The 23,480-nt window shown below is 37.4% G+C and overlaps 1 protein-coding gene across 2 annotated transcripts; it reads left to right on the top strand.

Moving 5' to 3' along the window:
• Nucleotides 1-1,549: 1,549 nt before the first annotated feature.
• Nucleotides 1,550-22,479, top strand: SOX30 (SRY-box transcription factor 30; the record flags this gene model as incomplete). Of its 2 annotated transcripts, XM_081134735.1 has the most annotated exons (5): nt 1,550-2,558; nt 4,188-4,427; nt 5,764-5,943; nt 12,297-12,792; nt 22,098-22,479. In XM_081134735.1, the coding sequence occupies 5 exons, from the start codon at nt 1,550-1,552 to the stop codon at nt 22,477-22,479; spliced, it is 2,307 nt and encodes a 768-aa protein (XP_080990861.1). The 2 variants fall into 2 exon arrangements, with proteins under 2 accessions (XP_080990861.1, XP_080990862.1); XM_081134736.1 differs by lacking the exon at nt 12,297-12,792 and having other exon boundaries at nt 22,098-22,216.
• Nucleotides 22,480-23,480: the final 1,001 nt, after the last annotated feature.

The raw sequence follows: 23,480 nt of genomic DNA, 5'->3' as shown, positions 1-23,480 counted from the left end.
TAGATAAAACCACATAAGTAAAAGCTCTTTGTACTCTTCAATCATTTTGGTGGGTATAAAAGTTTCCTGCGACAGAAAAGTTTGAGAACCACTGCCCTTGTGTACCTGCCAGGTCTAAGAACTCCTGTTTGCCACATTTAACAGCAGAGATTAGAAATAGAATTGGGGCAGGTCTTCCTTCAGAGATAACTTGTCTTGGTTAAAAAGTATCACCTGCTTCAAGATAAATTTGTAGCTTTTAGTTGGGATATCACTTAGAAATGCAGCAAATGTTAATGGAAGATTTTTTTCCTTTTCCTTGGTGATTTTATATATATATATATACACTTACGAATTGTGGTAAGAACTTTAAAAGAAGTGACGGAGGTATGACTACATAAGGATTTGACCTGATTTTCAGAGTCAGAGAATGCTTCTCTCAGGATGCGCCAGCTGAGCTCAGTATGAAAGATGAGCTGGAGGAGTTAGGGGAGGACTAGCACCGGGGACATATCCAAAGGCCTTTGAGGGAGGAGAGAGAACGATGAGAAGCCTGTGTGGCTGGACCCCCCCGGGGCCAGAGCTACCATGGTGAGTAGGAGTCGTACTAGAGTCCAAGCTATTTGGGGCTTTATAGACTTTGCCAAGTAAAGGTCTTTATCTTAGCCCTTTATCAGCTGGTCAATGGGGAGCCATGGAAAGATTTAGGAGAGGGGTGTGCGACAGCACTAGATTTGTATTTTTGTAAGATCCCTGGAGTATAGGGGCCAAGAGTGAAACCCAGGGAGACTATTTACAGGGCTATAGCCGTATCCAGGGAGAAGGTGATGGGACCTGGGAACAGAGCAATGGCGAGGAAACCGAAAGAAGTGGATGAACTTGAGATGTGCAAGTCGGGCCTACAGGGCTGGTGACGATCGTTTAGCACAATGGCACAGAGCCGAACACCCTTCCCAGCAAGGGGATCAACTAATGGAGTTACTGAGACCTTGCAAAATTTCCCCCTTTTCCTCTTGGCATAGATCCAAAGGCCCCCATGACCCTCGGGGTCTGTCGTGTATCCTGGCAGCGCAAACAAACCGCACGTACCAGGCTCGGTTCCCCAGACCACGTAGGGGGCTCAGGCGACTTTACCCCCTGGGAGGTCAGCGGCGCAGAACCCCGCAGTTACCTGGGCGACACCATTGTCCGGGCGCTCGGAGCGGGGGAGGGGTAACCAAGGGCAACGGCCACAAGAGAACTGCAGATGAAAGGGAGAGTCGGGAAAATGGGGAAAATGGGCAGCACGTGCCACGGCCGCCGCCATCGCGGGTGATTCGACGGCTCCGCACAAGGCCAGAGTGGAGGGCGGGAGGAGCCGGAGAGCGCGCCTGTGATTGGCGGTACAGCGGAACAGGGACGCTTGTGATTGGGCGAGGCACCGACAAAGTCTGCTTTTTGAACCGCGCGGGGTTCTGGGTAGCAAAGGCCTTGGAAGGGTCTTAACCGAAAGAGGGAGGGGGAAGGTCGCCAACAAACGGCTGAGATCACAATCCGGTCCGGGACCAGGCCGGGGCGTTCCCCTGCGCCCATGGAGAGAGCCAGGCCCGAGCCGCCGCCTCAGCCACGCCAACTGCCGCGGGCGACCCCGCCGCGTCCACTGCGCCCCGCTCCGCCCCAGCTGCTGGTCGAGGGCACCCCCTTTCGGGCAGCGGCCGCGGAGGCCCCTCCGTCGCCCCCAGCCCCCTGCGCGGCCGCCATTGCGACCGTGGCTTCGCCGTGCGGGGAGGTACCGGCGTCGAGCCTACAGCCATCGGCACTGCGGCTGCTACAGGTGAAGCCAGAGCAGGTGCTGCTGCTGCCGCCAGGGCCACCGCCGCCTCAGGCCAGGGACGAAGACCCCGCCGCCTCGCCCGCGCAGGCGCGGCTGCTGCAGTTGAGGCCCGAGCTGCTGCTGCTGCCGCCACCGCCCGCCTCCGAGGGCGCCCCCTGCAGGCCCGAGTTGCACCCGGTGCAGACCCGGGCGCTGCAGGTCAAGACAGAGAAGCAGGAGCTGGGGCCCGGCTTGGATCCCTCGGTGGGACCTCGGAGGGCCGTCGAGGCGAGCCCGCGGGCCTCCAGGACGGCCAAGGGGGAAGGCGCTGCGTCGGCCCTGGAGAGTCGCCGAGGGGACCCGAAGAAGGGCAAGTTGGAGGCGGAGGAGGTCATGAGGGACGCGGAGAAAGGCGGGGAAGGCAAAAGCCTGACGGCCATTAGAGAAAGAATCATCAAAACGGAGGAGCCCGAGCGACTCCACGAGGACTGCAGACTGGACCGGGAGCCCGCGTCTAATGGGCTGGTCCACGGCAGCAAGGAGGTCCTCCTGGCCCAGCCGTCCAGCGCCTTTGGGCCGCACCAGCAGGATCTCAGGATCCCTTTGACTCTCCACACGGTCTCCCCTGGGGCCCAGATCCAATTTCAGGGACCTCCACCTTCAGAGCTGATACGATTGACCAAGGTCCCCTTGACACCAGTGCCTATTAAAATGCAATCCCTACTGGAGCCTTCCGTAAAAATTGAAACCAAAGATGTCCCGCTCACCGTGCTTCCCTCAGATGCAGGTATTAGACGGCAGGGGAATGTGGTTTTCAGATTTCGTCTGTGTTGCCCCATAGCTGACATGTCAGCAGTTCAGAAGCCTAAAAATAGAAAAATAAAATCATGGAACTGATTCTTTTCAGGGCAAAGTCTGCACAGGTATCACTTCCGATTGACGTGTACATATACCAGTAAAATAGACTAACATGTTCAAGATTACCAAACATTTTTTTAAAAATCTGTTTTAAGGCCCTGTGAAGTTGAGATTTCTATGTGACTAATGTTTACACACACACAAAAAGAAATATTTTTGTTAGATAATACAAAGCCCTCAGTTTAGATGCTACAGATAACATTTTAAATTACTATAGGAACTCAATATTTTTACGTGTATCAAGAAGCAAAAGAAATAGAGTTTGATGAAAAAATGGTTATTAAAAAGGAAAGTTTTACTGAATTTAGAGGTGGTTTTTCTTTAAAAATGAATAGTAAACATTTTTCTGGGGGAAAACAGTACATGATTAAGTAACATTTTAGTATAATGAAACCTGAGGACTTAGAGAAACTTGGAGAATGAAAATACTGTAGAATAAGCTAGAAAAATTGTTTTCAAAGAAGTGACTATAGTTACAGTGGTAACTACAAGTAGATATTTTATTCTATCCATTATTTCCAAATATATAGTTAGAAAATTATTATTTTAAGGTTTAATTCAGACGAAACACTATGCCAATGAATGTCATGAGAAGTCATATTAATCTTCATGTTTTCATTAACTTTTATATATTTTTTTGTTATTTTCTTTACTGATTCTTTCTCCTTACTTCACCCTCTTGCTTTAATCTTCAGTAGTTTTTAAATGTTATTTTTATTTTCTAATGAAAGGGAAAGCTTTCTTTATAATACTTATTTCATCCTTTGTGCATTTAAATTTTTTTATACATCAAGTAACCCTAAAAGAGAAATAGTATAAAAAGTTTGTAGATGGTGGTTTTTGATGAATTATGTAAGAGATATGAATTCGGTCAACTTACTTTGTTGTAATTTCAGCTGGATCTGTGGCTCTTCAAAAGCATTTTTCTTATTTTTCTCCCAGGACATGGGACTAGCGTTGATGATCCATCTTGGCAGGAGCTTCACTTTCATAATGAAATACAACTAATATATAAATATTATAATATTATAAATATTTTACTTGAATGGGCACTACAGTGGCATGTAAATGAGTTCCTTTAAATATCTTGGGAACACCTACCTAGTGCTGGGATTTTAGTCATCAATAAGTCATAGTTCTTGTCCCCCATTAATAGAATATTTTTAGTGGGATATAAACTAAATGTTACTGATTGTTAGAGGTATTGATAAAGTTCAAAGAAGTAATAAGCCAGCAGTTTACTGCCTTCAACATTATTCCATAATATCTTAAACAATATTATTATGAGGAAAAGAAGAGTCATTCTAAACTACAGTTTAGAATGCTGAGTTCAGGGGTAGTGAGGAGTTCTGGAACACAGGCAGTTCTTTGACTATATTCAAGTGTATATTTTCTCTAGATATTAAAAAATAAATATAAATGGAGGTGCATTTCACTTTAAAATTGCATGTGTGTGTGTGAAACACATTAATTTAGTCTCTTAATTTTTGTCATGTAGGAATACCAGATACTCCCTTCAGTAAGGACAGAAATGGTCATGTGAAGCGACCCATGAATGCATTTATGGTTTGGGCAAGGATCCACCGGCCAGCACTAGCCAAAGCTAACCCAGCAGCCAACAATGCAGAAATCAGTGTCCAGCTCGGGTTAGAGTGGAACAAACTTAGTGAAGAGCAAAAGAAACCTTATTATGATGAAGCGCAAAAGATTAAAGAAAAGCACAGAGAGGAATTTCCTGGTAATCAAATGAACAAAGCTTCTAATTTCTTTTAAATTAATTTATTTAGGTAAAGATTAGGTTAGGCTGAGATTGAAAGACAAAGTATGTAATCTTTTTTTAAAATCTGATACGTACAGTAAAGAACCATGGCTAACTATACTAATGATTAAATTGATACTGGGCATAAGTTTCCTTAAACAAAACCAATTAGAGGGATATCTGGTCTCTTATTTGTTAACTAATACAAGCCAGGAGACATACAGTTTTACTGTGGTTTTGATTAAATATATAAATATAAACTTATGAAGGTAAAAGTTCCAGAGTTCTAGGCTATAATTTTGTAAACATACTAGAAGACAAAGTTTTAAAACTGTAGCAGTAGAAAAAAATGCAGTGCACACTTAAAGACAATGAGAATGCAGGGATTAACACCATGCTTTTTCAAAATATTATATGATTATCAACATAGTCCTGCTTTCTGATCGATAGATTTATCCTCACCACAATGTAGTTTGAAATGATTTCTGATTTCTTCCCCAGCAGTGAGGACATTAAGATTAAGCTTGGGTAAATGCACAGTGAATAGCAGCCAGTATGACTATGCATGGTAGAAAAGTAATTATTTTTTTCTAAAGTATGAGCAAAGCGGTTCTGGGGGTGGGGTGTCAGAGGCAGTGATGATTCTCCTGGTTATACTGTAGCTATAACTGACATAACTCCACTCTTCTGACTTTGGAAGGAAATTAGATTGTAGACTTGGAGACTGCCAAGTCTAAGTGAGGGACTCTTCCTAAACTAGGCATAAAACTAGTGATTGCTCATTAGTCACCGTTTTAGTGTAAGATACAGACAATTGTATCTTAGAGAAAGTAAGGAAACAGAAGGAGATGAATATTGTCTTACTGGGGCATTGTTTTATAGGTAGAGGAAAAGCTTTGGGATTCAAACTCAATGCCTTTAATGTTGATTTTACTAAGATTCCATGTGTTTGATGTAAGACATTTGACTTTACTCTTTGAATTACCGCTTACACTGGTTAGGAGCTATGTGGATATATATGCTAAAATGCATAGAAATAGTATCATAGAGCTGGAAAATATACTTTATACAATAACTTATTTTTTTAAATCTTAGAAGTGTTACGGACTTTTAATACAGGGTGGGGCAAAAGTAGATTTACAGTTGTTGGTATGGAAAATAATACAATAATTAATAAATAATAATACAAGAGTGAACTGCTTCACATACCCACAACTGTAAACCTACTTTTGCCCTACCCTGTATATAAAGAACTATTTAAAGGCTAAATAGGGTCTATATGTTCAAATTTAAAATAGTTTATCTTCTTCTATAGGTTGGGTTTATCAGCCTCGGCCAGGGAAGCGAAAACGCTTCCCTCTCAGTGTTTCCAATGTATTTTCTGGTACCACACAGAATATCACCTCGACAAATCCTGCAGCAGTTTACCCTTATCGCTCACCTGCCTACTCTGTGGTGATTCCCAGCCTGCAGAACACCATCATTCATCCAGTTGGTGAGTTGGCTTTATTGTAGATTATGAATTTTTAAATAGCTTTGTGACAATTTTGCCTCAAGTTGAAATTTTGTTTCTGTTAGCTAAAGAATTTAGACAAACAGTATTAAGGGGGGGGGAGTAAAAACATTAAATTGGAGGACAATTTTCAGTAGATATCAAGAAACTTGGTTTGCCAGCAAATATCCCATGTGTAAAACCTCAGACCTTTTAAGCAAATTAGGATGAGCCCATAGATGAGGCAGATAATGCAGGAAATGACTGAGGTCATTCAGTGGGAAATCAGAGTGTCTTTTTACTACCAGCATAAAAGAATGCCTTACTAATGGGGTATGAGGCACCCTGTCCTGGAATTTAGCTTGCTGCTTTAGAAAAGGAATGGAACTAGTCTATTTTCTACCAAATATTTGGTTCATTATATTGGCTTTCCCTAAATTTCTCCTTTTTAATCAGTTCTTTACAACATTTTTACCTGTTGCATTTAAGAACCCCAAATTCAGAATCTAGTATCTTGCCCAGCTGGTGGGGCTCAGTGGTTGAGTGTGGACCCATGAACCAAGAGGTCACCGGATCGATTCCCAGTCAGGGCACATGCCCTGGTTGTGGGCTCGATCCCCAGTAGGGGTTGTGCAGGAGGCAGCCAATCAATGATTCGCTCTCACATCAATGTTTCTGTCTATCCCTCTCCCCTTCTCTCTCTCTAAAATCAATAAAAACATATTTTTAAAAAAGAATCCAATATCTAGTATCTTAACAACTTGTTATCCATCATTGGTTTGTTTTCCAAAACCTATTTTAACTACATCTTAGGTAGAGCTTTATACATTCACTACCTAAAGCTACTTGCTCAGAACCTTCTGGTAATAAAGCCACCCCTATGTGCTAAGAGGTTTAGATATCTTGAAAGTTGACTTATTAGAATCTTATGCATTTTCACCTTTAAAAAAATATAACATTTTAGCAATTGATAGCAACAAAGCCACATTCAAGATGTGTAGGTTGAAAAGAAAGATGCAGAAAGTGCTGATCCTATATCCCTATTCTTTCCCAACCCTGCCAGGCACTTTTACCCTTCACTATTTGCAGTATCTTCTCTAAGCCTTGGCTTAACTATGCTTTTGTTAACTTACTTATTTATGATTTTGCTCTCACAATCTATCTTCTCTTAATCTCTTTTTCTAAGACCTCCCCCTTCCATCTGCTTTTCTTCACTGTTAATTGCTATATGTTTGCCCAGGGACAGATTTAGCAGTGTTCTTATTTGAGGCAGCTGACAGTTTTATATAATGTACAGTCGCTTCTCGGCCTTTTGGCTAAAATCAACTGTAGTATCTGTTCTTATCAGTTTTATATAATGTACAGTTGACCTTTGAACAACATAGGTTTGAACTGCATACATCCACTTATATGCAGATTTTTTTTTTTTTAATAAATACGGTGGGCCCTCTTTATCAGCTGGTTTTGCATCCAGGATTCAAACAATAGCAAATACTGTTTTCAATCTGTGGATATGGAGGGTCAACTGTATGCATAGCTCTACCCCATTTTATATAAGAAACTAGAGCATCCTGAGACTTGGGTATTCACGGGGTCCTGGAACCAGTCTTCATCAGATACCGAGGGTAGACTATATTAATTTTATGCAAAATTCTGAGTAAAGCTATGGGGTAGATAGAAACTGGAAGATTTTCTTCTAATATTGTCAGAGTTCTTGCATCCATGATGTTGTATTTAAGTATGGCAGACAGAATTATAGGAAGCATTTCAGAGCCATACACAACAGTAATTAAATCTAAGGTAAGGTAATCTTTGTTTGTTTGCTTTTCTCCCCATAATATCTTATTTTTGGTGATGTATAGTATCAGTAAAGATTCCTTTATTGAAACTCAAATGATAGAGATCATTATCTTGTAAGCATAATTTGGGAATTGTTTCCCCAGATATATATCTTAATAGTTTTTGTCGAGATTTATCTGTTACTCTGCTGCCTAGTTTTACAGCCTTGAAATATATTCTTTTAATTTGTTCTCATCAGCTTGGCATTGTATTAGAGGAGTTGGTATCACTTGCATATTTGGAAATTTCACTGTATATATCATATTCTAAGTCATTTATAAAACTTAAATATGAACAAATATAGTACAAATCCCAAAGGGAATCATACTTTTAATCTCTTACCTTCTGTGAATTTTTATACCTTCCCTTTCTTTAACTAATTTTATATTATATTCTAAATATAAAGCAATGCTAATATTGTTTGTCAACCTTGTTTGCTTTATTCTAATGGAAGAAAGATATCAAGCTCTGGCCGGTTTGCTAAGTGGTTAGAGCACTGACCCCTGGACTGAAGGGTCCTGGGTTTGGTTTCGGCCAAGGGCAGGTACCTCGGTTGCAGGTTCGATCCCCAGCCCTGGTCCGGGCATGAGCGGGAGGCAACTAATTGTGTGTGTCTCATATCTGTGTGTCTCTCCCCCGCTTTCCCCCTTCCACTCTGAAAAGCAGTGGGAAAAATATACTTGGGTGAGGACTAAACAAAGGAAAGACACCAAGTCATCAAGCCAGTGAAGCATGATTTCCCTCTTACAGAAACAAGGAGCTTTCTTTTTTTCTAGCAAGCTTTGTGCATTAAGATATTGTATAGATTTTTCCAGCTTTTCAGATGTGGAAAATAGACTCGCCAAGCTATAGTTCTTCAGGCCACCATTTCTAATAGCTGGGAGTAGTGTTGACTTTCTAAACGTGCTCTGGCAGAGAGACCATTTGTATCTCCTTTATCTAATATTTCTTAGTTCTAACTTTGAGTTTCTCTCACTATGTATTGACCCAGTTCTTAGGTAAATGCCACCTAAGATCTAGTTATATTCACTTTGTCAATTTGGATTAGAACCTGTGAGTTTACCATTATGCTGCCGTTGATCTAATATTCTAAACCTATGCTAAGAATATGAATTAGGGTTGAGAAATATTCTTAAGGTCTTTAGTAGGAAGGAGTTTATTGAGTCTGTTCTTTCAGTTCCCTTTCTTATTGTAATGACTATTTCACTGATTCTCTTCTTTCTGTAAAAGTATTTAAAGAATCAATTAGTATTGCCTTCGAGGTCCCTCAGATGTGGCTCCTTCAAGTTCCCTTTGGATGGCCTAATTTCCATTTGCATCTAACTTACACACTGGCTTCTCTGTCTTATACATTTGGACAAGCTTCTCATTTAAAAAAGATGATTTTGAGGTACTTTTTTTTTTTCCTTCTGGGTTTTTGGCATTATAGTGACCTCCATTTTTTTATGAATTTTTAATTTTAATTATCCCTATCAGCCTTCCCCTCCCCCCCAGCCAATATCTGTATTTCCAAAAATCTAATAACTTCCGGATGAATTTTTTTTTGTCTTTTCTTGTTAGGATATTAAATTTAAATATGTTGATCATTATTGCCTAATATTTCATATGCAAAATTCATGTACTTTCTAGTAACCTATGTTCGTTATTTGGTTCTCACTCAAGCTTATTTCATTTTACTGTGTATTCTGCTAAAGCTGTTTTTTCCAATAATGCACTCTTCATTCATTCAGCACAGGCAGTGGACTCTACCTCTTTGGGGTGGGTAGCAGGAGATTTGCAGGGATTATTGAAAACTATTAATTTTAACTTTTTCTTTTGTCTTTGTCATCTCTTTGCCTCATATACTGATTAGATAATGCTAGCTGTTATCACAAACAGCAAAGTATAAACACAATTATGGTTTACTTTTTACATATGTAAAGTCTAAAACGGGTATTTCTGGTTGGTAGATGGCTCTTTTCCAAGGAGCGGTTTATGGACTCAGACTTCTACCCTGTGATTCTGCCATCTTTAATATGTGGCATCCAAGGCCCCTGTATTGTACATGAACCTGCAAAAGGGAAAGAGCATGGAGGATCATGAGTGAGAGTCTTTATTTTTTCATTAATTGACATATAACATTGTGTTCATTTTAGGTGTACAGATGTGTTGAGAGCTTTTTATGGACCAGTCTCAGAGGTGGTGCACATCACTTCTACTTACATTCCATGGGGTAATCCTTAGCTACATGCCCACTCCTAATTGCAAGGGAGGCTGGGAAATGTAATCTAGCTTGAGCTAGAAGATGAGAAAACAGGTGACTGGCTAGTCTTTTTTCATGCCTTATCTACAGTTTGATACATTAGGGTTCTGCCTTTTCTCGAAGTCTTTTCTACTCACTGACAGTTTGTCAGAGATTACTGATGCAGATGTTCACTTCCTCTTACTTAGCAACCTGAATTTTGACATTTAGGACATCTTCATTATACTTCCATGTAATTCTCTTATCTATGTAATGTTTTACCTCAGACCAAAACAGAGCCTGACACATGTTAGTTACTTAGTGAATATTTGTTTAATTAAATAAATGTATGATTTAACACCCATGTCTCATCGGTATCCCTTCTGTTATAGAAGTATCTTTGGTAGAAAAGAATATTTGTTATCAGCTAAAAGATTAGTCCCTTATTCAGTAACTGAGATGAAAGCAGTGGTCTGTGCAGCTACTATTTTATGTTTCCTTTGCCTGGAAAGACTATTCTACTTTACCGAGGACTAAGAGCTTCTTATAATGAGTATAGAGAAAAGAATCTGAATCAAAGGTAGCTTTTAGGAGCTGATGTCTAGAGTGCAGTGATAATTCAACTTTGAGAGATTTTATGTCAGCCTGGTTTCATAGTTGTTTAGAGGAGGTCAGATCTCCTTATACCAGATCAGTGGTAGAAGTGCTATCAGCTATAGGCTTACTTGTTAGTTTATTCTATCTTTCATCAAGTCATACCTTTCTTAGCAATTATGAATCGGGTTCTGTGCTAGGTAGTGGTGACATAAACATGAACAAAACAATTTCCTCTCTCAAGCTCCCAGTTTCATGATTGTGGTTGGGGTGGGAGATATGTAAATAATAATAAAGATTTATAATATTTTTCTAATAAGGGATAGATTTACAGGTTCTGCGGGAACAAGGAGGAGGGAAATTACTTTATTCTTGATTAATCAGGAAAGGCCTGACTAAGGCCTGTCTCCATATAACCCCATCAGCTGAGAATCAGGACAGCTTCACTTATACCTTGGTCCTGTGTTGCCTCTCCTTCACTGGGCCAGGGGCTATCTTGAAACAGATGGATGGATATATCCCTTAATTCCCTACCTCCACGTTCAAGGCGGATATTATCTGCCTTATCTGGAGAGAAGGAAGGAGTGAAAGTTCAAGGCTGAGAGGAGATCCACATTACTTTTAGCCTCTGAGAGACATTTCTAACCATTGAGTCTGTCCTTGAACTATATCTTCTGTATTAACAGAGATCTGACTGCATTGGAATAAACTAGATCATGACTCTGTTGCTATGGCTTCTTTCCATATTTCTTTGGAAAAGATTAGTTAAATTTAGGTTAAGTGTGTCATTTGGATAATTTAGTAACTCAATCAGCAGTCCTCGCTTCTTCTGGAACAGAAAGATCAAATACAGAGTTGTCTTACCTGTCTTTAAAAACTCTGCCATACCTGTCCTGCCCTGCTGCAATAATATTCCTTTCATATCTGTCACAAACTGACCTGTGGCAAGTACTGTTCTCACTTGGAATTTCCTGCTGTATTCACATTGAATGCAATAAAGGGAAATAATTTTACTAATTGTTTCTTTAGTTTTTTTCAATTAAAAAATTAAATGCCATAATTTAGTTTAATATGTAGAACTCAACAAAATAAAATTAAAATGACCCATGCCACTACACTGAAACCTCTATTAATATTAAAAAGAATGAATATGTTTAGATAATAGAAAATTCAAACAGTACTGACAGGTATAAAATGAAAGTCTGGCTTTTCCTACAGCTCCACTGCCCTGCCTCCTCTCCCAGAAGACCACTCCTTAAAAGTAACCACTGTCAATAGTTTCATATTATTTCTTTTAGAAACATTTACATATGCATGCCAGCATTGTGTCTATTTGTCTTGTATTCCATCACTCAATAGTTTTATTCATTTATTCATCAAAAACAGTGTGCCAATCGCCTATTTGGTGTCTAGCAGAATTTAGAGCCCTGGAGATAATAGCAGGGAACAAAACAGAAAAGGTCTCTCCTCTCATGGCACTTAAAATCTAGGTGAGAAAAAGAAACCAAACAATATAAAATAAGTAAACAAGATGACTAATAAATGCTATAAAGGAAATAAGAGTGGATCAGTATTGGTGATGCTGTTAGGGAAGGCGGTTACTGAAGGCTTCTGGTTGTACAGTTTATTAAATTCAACTGAAAAAAGGAAAACATGGAGTGACTCAATTAATGCCTGACCTATTCTCTTTCTATTTCTGAAGGTGAAGCCCCACCTGCCATCCAGCTACCGACACCTGCAGTCCAGCGCCTGAGCCCCATCACACTTTTTCAGCCTGCAGCCGTCTCCAGTACTACCCAGGTGGCTGTCCAGGCTCCAAGTCTGCCCCTCCGCCCAGCACTCTCACCCCAGCGCTTTGCTGGGCCCTCCCAAACGGACACTCATCAGCTGCATTCTGGAGCCAATCACTCTGTAAAGAGACCCACACCTGTCTCTCCGGAGAGCACCAATAGGATTCCAACTAGTACAAGTACTGCCCATGCCAGATTTGCAACCTCGCCCATCCAGCCTCCCAAGGAGTATACCACCGTTTCCACTTGTCCCAGAAGTGCTCCAATCCCCCAGGCTCCTCCTCTTCCACACTCACACGTCTACCAGACCCCTCCCCTTGGCCACCCAGCCACACTATTTGGGTCACCGCCGCGATTCTCTTTTCATCATCCTTACTTCCTACCTGGACCTCACTACTTCCCATCAAGGTAAATGACCTTTTATTTTCTTTCACCTAAAAACATGTAACATCTCTTTACCTCTGAAGGCATCTCTTTTTTGCTGAAAAAGGGACTTCCTCATTTCTGCTTGGAATCTAACTTAGAGGCTGAATAGGGGCCATGCAGTTAACATAAACAAACGAAGGGGGCTAGATGAGGACTGGGGGAGCCAAAGAGAATGCATGCCCCATCTAATGGGGCAACTGCAATTCAGCTCCAGCTGACTATTGCCACATGAAATGTGGGTGCCAATATTGCCAGTGTTGCCAGATCTGATTTTTCATGAGAAATTCGTAAGGGACCTTATAATTAATTTCTCATGAACCCTCCCCTTATTGTATAGAGCTGTGTTTCTCAGATTTTATATGTATATGAATCACATGTGGTCTTGTTAAAATGCAGATTCTGAGATGGTAGGTCTGGTGTATTTCATTTAAGAATGTCAAAGCAGTTTGTCAGCTATAAACATTAAGCCGGACGTAGTTTTCCAAAACAGAAGACCAGCCTTATAAATTATAATATTGTTTGATTGCTTTTCTAACTTCTACCTGTGTGTATATGATGATAATTTCCCCAAGGAAATGGATAATCTTATTTATGCTTGATTAGATAATATATTTCAGTAAAATTCAGCCTGGCTAAATTATAAAATTAATTGATTCCTTCCCAATTTTCCTATTGTCTCTTCTCCCAACTGATAACAGAATCTTCTGTAAAGAATATACTCTTCTAATCTAATCCATTCATGTGTAGAATTATTCAATCATTTCAATACCATAATTGAAATGACATTTAATACATACCAACTATATAAATATATATCAAATATACATATTTTCAAGCAGTCCATTTTGCCCTCTATATCTAAAATAAAAATCAAAGAGGTTAGCTAGTTTAATCAGGAGTCATTTTATAAAACAGATGTACTCGGAAGTGCTGCTCCCTAGCTCTGAGAGCTAACATCTTCCTCCCTTCAGATCCTAACCATCTTCATACTGCGCTTATTGAAGCATCTCTCCTCTACTACATTTATTTCTTAGGTTAATTCTTAGTTCTTCTTTTCTCCCCTCACCTTTCTCCTCTTCCTCCCCTTCCTCGAAGTATTTATAGTTTTACAAAGAGATATCTAGGATCTTTATTCTGTTGACCATTGAGTAAATAAGTATGTTTAAAAGTCTATTGTATTTGTGTATATAGAAAGGATATGAAAGACAAATGGGAATTTGTTAGAGTGAAATACATAGAAAATATCATATATATATGTATGTATATATACTGTATACACATACATACATACACATATTTGGGAAGGTAAGTCCAAAGAATTCCCAGATTTATGAGAATATAGAGCATCTTAACTGTTAACTGTAAAACTTTAAGCAACATATCAAAGATTAAAAGCAATTATCCTTTACTTTTGTTTGAGTTATAGGCCTATTTAAGAATTTGATTGAAATTGTGGACTGATTTCCCCTAATCATGCACATCTATAGATATATACAATATTTTGCCCAAATCTTATGGAGGAGAGAACTTAAAGGCCCCAAACAAACGTGATAGACTTAGCTAACATGGAATACCTTCTGCTGTAACTATGTAAAAATATGAAATTTAAATATGAACAATTTAATACCTACCTGAACTCATCATTTCCTTTGCTGTGTGGAAGCTTTTTAGTTTGATGTAGTCTCATGTGCTTATTTTTGCTTTTGGTGTCAAATCCAAAATATCACCAAGACCAATGTGAAGGAGCTTACTGCCTATGTTTTCTTCTTAAGAGTTTTATGTTCTTATGTTCAAGTCTTTAATCCAGGGTCTAGTTTCATTCTTTTGCATGTGGTAGTTTTCCATTTATTGGAAATATTATTTTTCCCCATATATTCTTGGCTCCTTTGTCATAAGTTAATTGATCATATACATGTGGGCTTACATCAGGGCTCTCTATTTTATTCTATTGACCCATGTGTCTGTTTTTATGCCAGTGCCATACTGTTTTGATTACTGTAGCTTTGTAATATAGTTTGAAATCAGGGCATGTAATGCCTCCAGATTTGTTGTTCTTTCTCAAGATTGCTTTGGCTATTTGGGGTCTTTTGTGGTTCCATACAAATTTTAGAGTTGTTTGCTCTGTATCTGAAAAAATGCCATTGGAACTTTGATAGTCATTGCCTTGAATCTGTAGCTTACTTTCAGTCATGTGGAAATTTTAACTATTATTCACTCCACTCTATTAACATGGAATATTTTTCCATTTATTTGTGTTTTCTTCTATTTCTTTCATTAGTGTCTTATAATTTCAGCGTATAGGTCTTTCATCTCCTTGGTTAAATTTATTCTTAGGTATTTTATCTTTTTTGATGTAGTTGTAAATGGGATTGTTTTCTTAATTTTTCAAATAGCTTGTTGTCAGTGCACAGAAATACAACTGGTTTTTGTATATTGATTTTGTATCCTGCAAATTTATTGAATTCATTAATTAGTTCTAATACTGTTTCGGTGGAGTCTTTAGGGTTTTCTGTATAAATATGCCGTCTACTAATAGAGACAGTCTTACTTCTTCCTTTCCAATTTGGATGTCTTTTATTTCTTTTTCTTGCCTAATGACTCTGACTATGTTGAATAAAAGTGACAAGAGTGGGCATCCTTGTCTTGTTTAAGCTTTTCAATGTTATTTGTGAATATTTAACTTTAAATAATGGATAGAAGGCCATACATCCAAAAATGGAATGAAAATCAGTAAGGAAATAGAAGACTGTACAACACTGTAAACCAACTAGATCCAAATATATACATACAAAATACTTTATCCAACAGCAAAATATAGATTCTTCTCAAGTGCAAGTGATAATATTCTGTAGGATAGACCATATGTTAAATCACACAATAAGTCTCAAAATCTTTAAAAGATTGAAATCATACAAAGTTTCTTCTCCAATTATGATGGAATGAAACTAGTAATCAGTAACAGAAAGAAAACTGGAAAATTCGCAAATATATGGAAATTAAACAACACACCCTTAAAGAACCAATGGTCAGTAAGACATCACAAAGGAAATTAGAAAACACTTAGAGATGAATGAAAATGAAAATACAACATACAAAAACTTAAGGGATTTTATAATGAAAGCAGTGCTGATAGAGTAGTTTATAGCTGCAATGGCCTATATTTAAAAAGAAAGGTCTCAAATCAACAACCTAACTTGACACCTTAAGGAACTGAAAAAAGAAGAGCAAGAAAATCCAAAGCTAGCAGAAGGAAGGAAATAATAATGATTAGAGATAAATAAAATATAGAAAAACAATAGGGAATTTAATGAAGTAGAGAAAAGTAAACAAAAGTTGGTCTTTTGGAAAGATCAATGAAATTGACAAAACTTTTAGCTAGACTAAGAAAAAAAAGAAAGAGGACAAATTATGAAAATTAGTTATGAAATTGGTTATATTACTTCTGACCTTACAGGAATAAAAATGATTATAGAAGAATATAATGAATACTTGTACACCAACTAGTTAACGAAGATGAAATGGACAAATACGTGAATTACCAAAACTGACTTAAGAAGACAGAAAACTGAACAGACAGACTTCTATGAAGATACTGAACCAGTAGTCAAAAACCTCCCAACAAAGAAAAACCCTGGACTAGATAGCTTCACTGGTGAATTGTACCAAACGTTTAAAGAGGAATTAACATCATTGCTCTCATGCTCTTATAAAAAGTGTAAGAGGAAACACTTCTAAGGCCAGCATTACTCTGTTTCCAGAGCCACAGATATCACAAGAAAGAAGATTGCAGACCAACATATCTTATGTATATAGATGTAAAATATACTCAAAAAATATTAGCACCTTGAATCTAGTAGCATAGTAAAAGGATTAAAAACTGGGAACAAATGAGATTTACCCCAGGAATATATGTGTGGTTCAATATCTGAAAATCAATCAGCGTAACAGACTTCATTAATAGAATGAAGGAACAAGACCACCAGATCATTTCAATTGATGCAGAAAAAACGCCTGATAAAATCCAACACTTTTTCATGATAAAAATCAATTCCTAATTTCAAACTTATTCAGCAAACTAGGAATAAAAGGGAACTTCTTCAACACGATAAAGGACATTTATCAAAAGCCCACACTTTAACTCAGACGCAATGATGAAGGACCAAAGCTTTCCCCCTAAGATCGGGAGCAAGACAAGGATGCTCGTTTATATTTCTATACACTAACAATGAGCAAAATCCAAAATGGATATTAAGAAAACAATTTCATTTGCAACAGCATCAAAAAGAAGAAAATACTTAGGAATAAATCTAACCAAGGAGGTGCAAGACTTGTAAACTCAAAACTGTAAAACATTGCTGAAAGAAATTAAAGACCTAACTAAATGGAAAGATTTCTGTGTTCATGCATTGGAAAACTTAATATTGTTAAGATGGCAGTACTTCCCAAAGTGATTTTCAGAACCAATACAATCTCTTTTAAAACCCCAATGGCTTTTTTGCAGAAATGGAAAAGTTGATCCTAAAATTCATATGGAATTGTAAGTGGCCCACAATAGTTGAAACGATCTGGAAAACAGAGAACAAAATTGGAGGACTCACAATTCCTGATTTCAAACTTACTACAAAACTACAATATCAAACACTGTGGTATCAAAGAATGAGAAGGCAAGCCACAGACTGGAAGAAAATATTTGCAAAAGGTATACCTGACCAAGGACTGTTATCCAAAATATACAAAGGACTCTTAAAATTCAACAGTAAGAAAATAAACAACCTGATTAAAAATGGACAAAAGACCTGAATGGACACCTCACCAAAGAAAATATACAGATGGCAATTAAGTATATGAGACGATGCCCCACATATATCATTGGGGAATTGCAAATTTAAATATACACGTATCAGAACTGCCAAAATCCAAAACACTGGCAACACTAAATGCTGGTGAGGATGTGGAGCAAAGGGACTTGTAATTTATTGCTGGTGAAATGCACAAGAGTACAACCCCTTTTGAAGACAGGTTGGTGGTTTCTTACAAAACTAAAAATACTCTTACCATATGATTCAACAATCACATTTCTTATCCAAATGAATTGGGAACTTACGTCTATACAAAAACTTGCGTGTGAATGTTTATAGCAGCTTTATTCATAAGGTGAGTAGATAAACTGTGGTGCATCTAAACAATGGAATATTATTCAGTGCTAAAAAGAAATGAACTATCAAGCCATGAAAAGACATGGAGGAAACTTACATGCATATTATTAAGTCAGAGAAGCCATGCATAATATTTTATTTTTGCCTTATTTACCATTTTGTTATAGAAATTCTCATATGCAAAGCAGATGGAGTAATCTCCATGGACCCATCACCCAACTTCATCTATTACCAACATTTTAGCTATCCTTCATTTATTTATTTCCTCCTACGTTTGGGAGAAAGTGTCATAAGTATTTTAAAGCGAATTACAGATGTTATATAATTTGACCTATAAATATATCAGTATGTATATTTACTAGTTAAGGATTTGAAAAAATGACCTCCTACTATTTTCATACCTAAAAAATTAATAATTCCTTATTGTTTAATTTTCCTCCGTTGTCTCGGAACTGCCTTTTCACAATTGCTTTTTCTAAAACAAGATCCAAGCAAGGAATACACATTGGATGTGATTATGTCTCTTAAGCCTTTTTAATACCATGTATTTATTGAAGAAACAAGAAATTATCCACATCCTGGATTTGGCTTATTACATCTTTGGGTATTATTTAACATGTTTCCCCATCACCCATTTTTTTCCTGTAAAATAATAGATCTTGTAACTGGATTAGATTCAGGTTCAATGTTTTTTTGCAATGATATCTCATAGGTGGTGCTTTGTACTTTGTATTGAATCACATCAAGAGGTGCATAAAGTCTTTTTTATTAGTGATGTTAGAGTGATCTGTAGGTTCAGGTATTATCAACCTGATCTTAAGTTTCCCTACCTAAAGCAGTGCTTCTCAAGTCTTTTCTGTATAGTATCACTTGAAGAAGACCTCAGACCAAACAAATCAGAGCCTTTGGGGATTAGAACCTGTACAGTAGTATTGTTTAAAAGTTTTCCCATGTAATTCTAATGGTCACCTAAGGTTGAGAAATGCCAGCGTAATTATTTTAGTAACTATGACGATTCTTACCTAGACCCATGAGATTGCAAACTGGTGATTTTTTGATTTGATAGTCCTTCATTCATTAGCTGGAATTATTTTATGAAGAAAAACTTTACCTCACCGACTATTTGATTACTCCAGAATTCGGAAGGATAAGATCAACTCTTTCTCTTTCCACATATTAATGAATCTTATTTTGTTTTGGGAATATCATTATGAACAAGTGGGTTTTTTTATATATTAGTTATGTTTTAATACTTTAAAGTCATTATTTATTATATCTTTTGATGCTCAAATTCCACCCCCCCCTTTTTTTTTTTTTGTCCAGTTGGCTACATCTTTGCTCCTGTGTCCTTGATCTTTGATTTGATAGCATTTTTTCTCTCTGGCCCAATATGTCCCAGACTCAACTTGTACCTTATTTGTACCAGACCTGGAATCAGTCATTTTGCCCAGATGTCCAAGTTTCTTTACTGAAAGTGATATTTAGAAATATAAATTTGGGAAATAGGGATGCTTATTGCTACTGAATTAACAAGGTATCTTGTTTTTTTTCAGTGAAAAAATTTGAGTTTATATTGCTATTTCCAGAATAAATGTAATATTGTAGAGTTTCAAATTAAGTTCTTTAATTTTATGTGCCTAGCATCTTTCCCCCCTAGAAATCTTGGTTCTTAATGATAATAAAATCATCACTTACTTGCTTTATCCTACCAAACATGTTTTTTTCTGATATACATACACATATAGAGACTATATTTCAAAACAATATCAATAGTTTCAAAGCAGAGATATTCCAATGAAATTAATTCAATTTTTAGAGATTACTTTTTTAAAATTAAATTTGTTTAAAATTATATAACATATTTATATAGTTTCAAAGTCAGAAATTTTACATTTGCCTTTTTAAAAAAATCATGTTTTTTGCCTTTTAAACTAAAATACAAGGTACATGTTGAGAAGTGTAGCTTTTCTTCCTGTCTCCTTTCCTCTTCTCTCTTCCTATAGGTAACCATTTTAATTAGATTTTATTTTGTCTTTACATTTTTTCTTTTTGAAAATGAAAGCAAAATGTACATGTATGTGTGTATTTACCAATACATCATTAAATGTAACTTCTTATAAGGCTAATTATTCATACATTAAAAGTGTTTTTAGTTTCCAAAGTACTCAATATACATCATCTTCCAAGTTCCTTTAACGGACCTTTTAAGTTGGCAGAACAGGCAATATTATCTCTATGTTATATAAGGAAGCCATAAGGCTCAGATAACTTAAGATTTACTAAAGATTACCAGGTTTGCATTTGGCACAGCTAGTACTAGCACCTAGGGAATGTGCCTTGGGGTTCGGAGAACAAGTTCTGGAGTCAGGTCGCCTGATTTGGTTCCACTGCTTACTAATCATATGACTTGGAGCAAGTTGCCTAATCTCTTTAAGGCTCTGTTCCCTCATCTGTAAGGTGGGAGATATTATAGTACCTATCTCATAGAGTGGTTCTAAGGAATATTTAAGATAACATATATACTCCTTAGCCACTGCTAGAAAATATAGTAAATGCTTATTAGATGCTGGCTAATATTATTATTCTGATAATTCTGTTTGATGATTTTCCCACTATACCATGATGCTTCTATAGGTAGTCATTTTCATCCATTGAGCCTTCTAGGATTACCCTTGTCTTAACTGATCTTTTTTTGTTCTCTGAGTATAACACTAACACACCAATATAGCCATCTGATGTTTGCATTTTAGACTTTAGCACATGCCTAGTATACACCTAGATTTTAGACCTGTTTTAAAGAAATTCTCTGCCAAGCCTTGCATAGTATCTTGCCTACATTCAGACTAGAAAAAATAGTGGTTGAATTGTTTCTAGCTGACGTGAATGCTTGGTAGAGGAGGTAGCACCCCCTGGATCGAGGGACCTGAAGGTTGAACAGTTCAAGTAGCTAGCTGGAAGCACAATTGTTCAGGACATATGAATTAAATTTAAAATGCCCAAATGAGGATGTGGCAGTAGGAATAGAAACCTGAAACGTTTTAGAAACTTTGCCTCATATTTGTGATATTTAACATGGGCAAGGTCCCTAGCACTTGGAGATGTGGGGGTGAGACACCAATCCACTGAATATAACCATATTTTCAAAGAGTTTGAGATGATAGTCTAGGATGTTGATCATACTTATGTCTTTAAAAGGAAGGAAACAAAGTTGACTTTTTTTTAAAATGTGGGAGCATGAAATGAAACACCCATCTGGTCGTAGGTTTTGCTGAGTGATCATTATGTTTACGTTATCTGTCACTAGATGGAGTCCATGAGCCCAGGGAAGTTTTGGTTGGACTTTCTATATACCTCTTCCTAGGATTCCTGTTCTGTGCCTTTGAAAGGGAGAATACTTTAAAATTAAAATTGTTTTTAATGACAAATGGATTTGAATGGCAGAAATTTTAGATGTGCCTTTAACAAAATTATGTGTTTTTGCCTTTTAAAATAAATCAGATAATTTTTCAATTCTTCACATTCCTGACCTCCAAAAATTTTTTTGGAAAAGATCTTTAAAACCACAGTTTAATATCAGTTCTAAATCTTTCTGGTGTTAACTGTTTTTAATTTACTTTATTATTGAATGTCAGTTAAAAAGTTAAGGTGTTATCCTCTGTTTCAGGGCTTCCCTAAGGGCCCTTGATTTCAAACCAATTATACATTTTTCCTCATAAGCTTTGTTTAAAATATTCATAAGAACAATTGTTGCACTGCTCACTAAGTGTCCATTTTTAAAACGGTACCACACATGCCTGCATTTCCAAAACCTTACATAGTGTCAGGCATCACGAGAGAAAGGCCTAGATAAGCAAAATTTTTCTTTATCAAGGCTGTCAAAAAGAAACCAAAGGCTGATAATAGATAATATCTAGTGAGTATGTCAGTCACAAGCTTACTTTGCCATTTATTTTATGTTAGGGCTAAGCAGTAGTAAAGGAGCAAATGAGTACATGACATGGTAGCAGAAAGTTGTCTTGGGAACTTTCTAGGCCCCAAAGAGGATGCAGTTAAACCTGAGCAGTTAGTCTGTATGCAAGGCAACATGTAGGCAAGGTATGATCTAATTCCTTTTTTGTCTTTCTGCTGCAGCACGTGCCCTTATAGTCGGCCTCCCTTTGGCTATGGAAATTTTCCAAGTTCAATGCCAGAATGCCTTGGTTATTATGAAGACAGATACCAAAAACATGAGGCTATGTTTTCAGCTTTAAACAGAGATTATCCTTTCAGAGACTACCCAGATGAACGCACGCACAGTGAAGATTCTCGGAGTTGTGAGAGCATGGATGGGACCTCGTACTATAACAGTCATGGCCACAGTGGGGAGGAATTCCTCAATCCCATGCCTCAGCTGGACATCGGAGTCTTGGAGAACGTCCTAACGGCCCCTACATCGGCTCCCTCTAGCATCCAGCAAGTCAACGTCACTGATAGTGATGAGGAGAAAGAAGAAAAAGTGCTCAGGAATTTATAATTTTAAAACAAATATGCACAGAAAATAAACATTTCTTAAAATATATTCTGGGTCAGTTGGTGTGAGAAAAAAAAAAAGCCTAGAATGCTTTGCTGAGAGTTTTCAGCCATGATTTGAGGAGTCAAACCAAATGCAATTTGTGCCTTCATAAAGTTTTTATTAGTGAAACTGGAGTCCTGATGTTTCATCGTAGGAATATTTAAGATACAAAGTAGTTTATTTTTATGGCAGAATTTTGCATCAACATATATTTTCATCACTTTATCTTGGAATGTGCAAAATACCGAATCCTCACAATTATATGTGAGGGAAAAGGGAGTGTATCTGGCATGGCAAATGTGATTTGTATTTTATTTCAGGATACATTTATTTATTTTTCTTATATGATTTTTTTTTGGTATTTATGTAATACTTATGGATGTCATTTTTTATGTAACATTTAAAAATTTTTTGATAACCTTTATTAGTGAATTGGGACTCAGTTACTAAATTTAATTTATACTGATAACCAATTATAAGTTGCAAATGTGTTTTAATGTCACCTGGGTAATTCCTTCAGCAAAATTAGTCATGTTTCTAAACATTTTCATCATCTTTTTCGGATATCTTTTTCCATTTGGTATTCCTTGTTCTACTTTTGTTATAATGAAATAAATATAGATGAAATTGTTCTTGTTGGGTGTTTTCTGTTTGGGGGATAGATAAGCAGAACGAGTACTCTTCAAATGAAAATGGTTTCCATACCACACAGATACATACTTTCACTTAATAGCCTCCAGAATTACAAATTCTATTAGCTTACAGGAGACCTGAAACTCTATTAACAAAGATGTGCACATATTCCAATGCCATTTTCAAACTCTCTACACACATATACATGTGAATTAAGCACTTCTCAAAGTGGAAGGGCTCTTCCAGATTTGGTTCAAGCAACTGTCTTTAAAACCATGGCGTTCATGTAAGAGCATGTTGGAATTTGTTTAATTCACAAAGCAAAAAAG

This window comes from Miniopterus schreibersii (genome assembly GCF_964146895.1).
Source record: "Miniopterus schreibersii genome assembly, chromosome: 4".
Lineage (NCBI taxonomy): Eukaryota > Metazoa > Chordata > Mammalia > Chiroptera > Miniopteridae > Miniopterus > Miniopterus schreibersii.
Note: the sequence above shows the minus strand (reverse complement) of the source record. Positions and strands in the feature narration are given on the sequence as shown.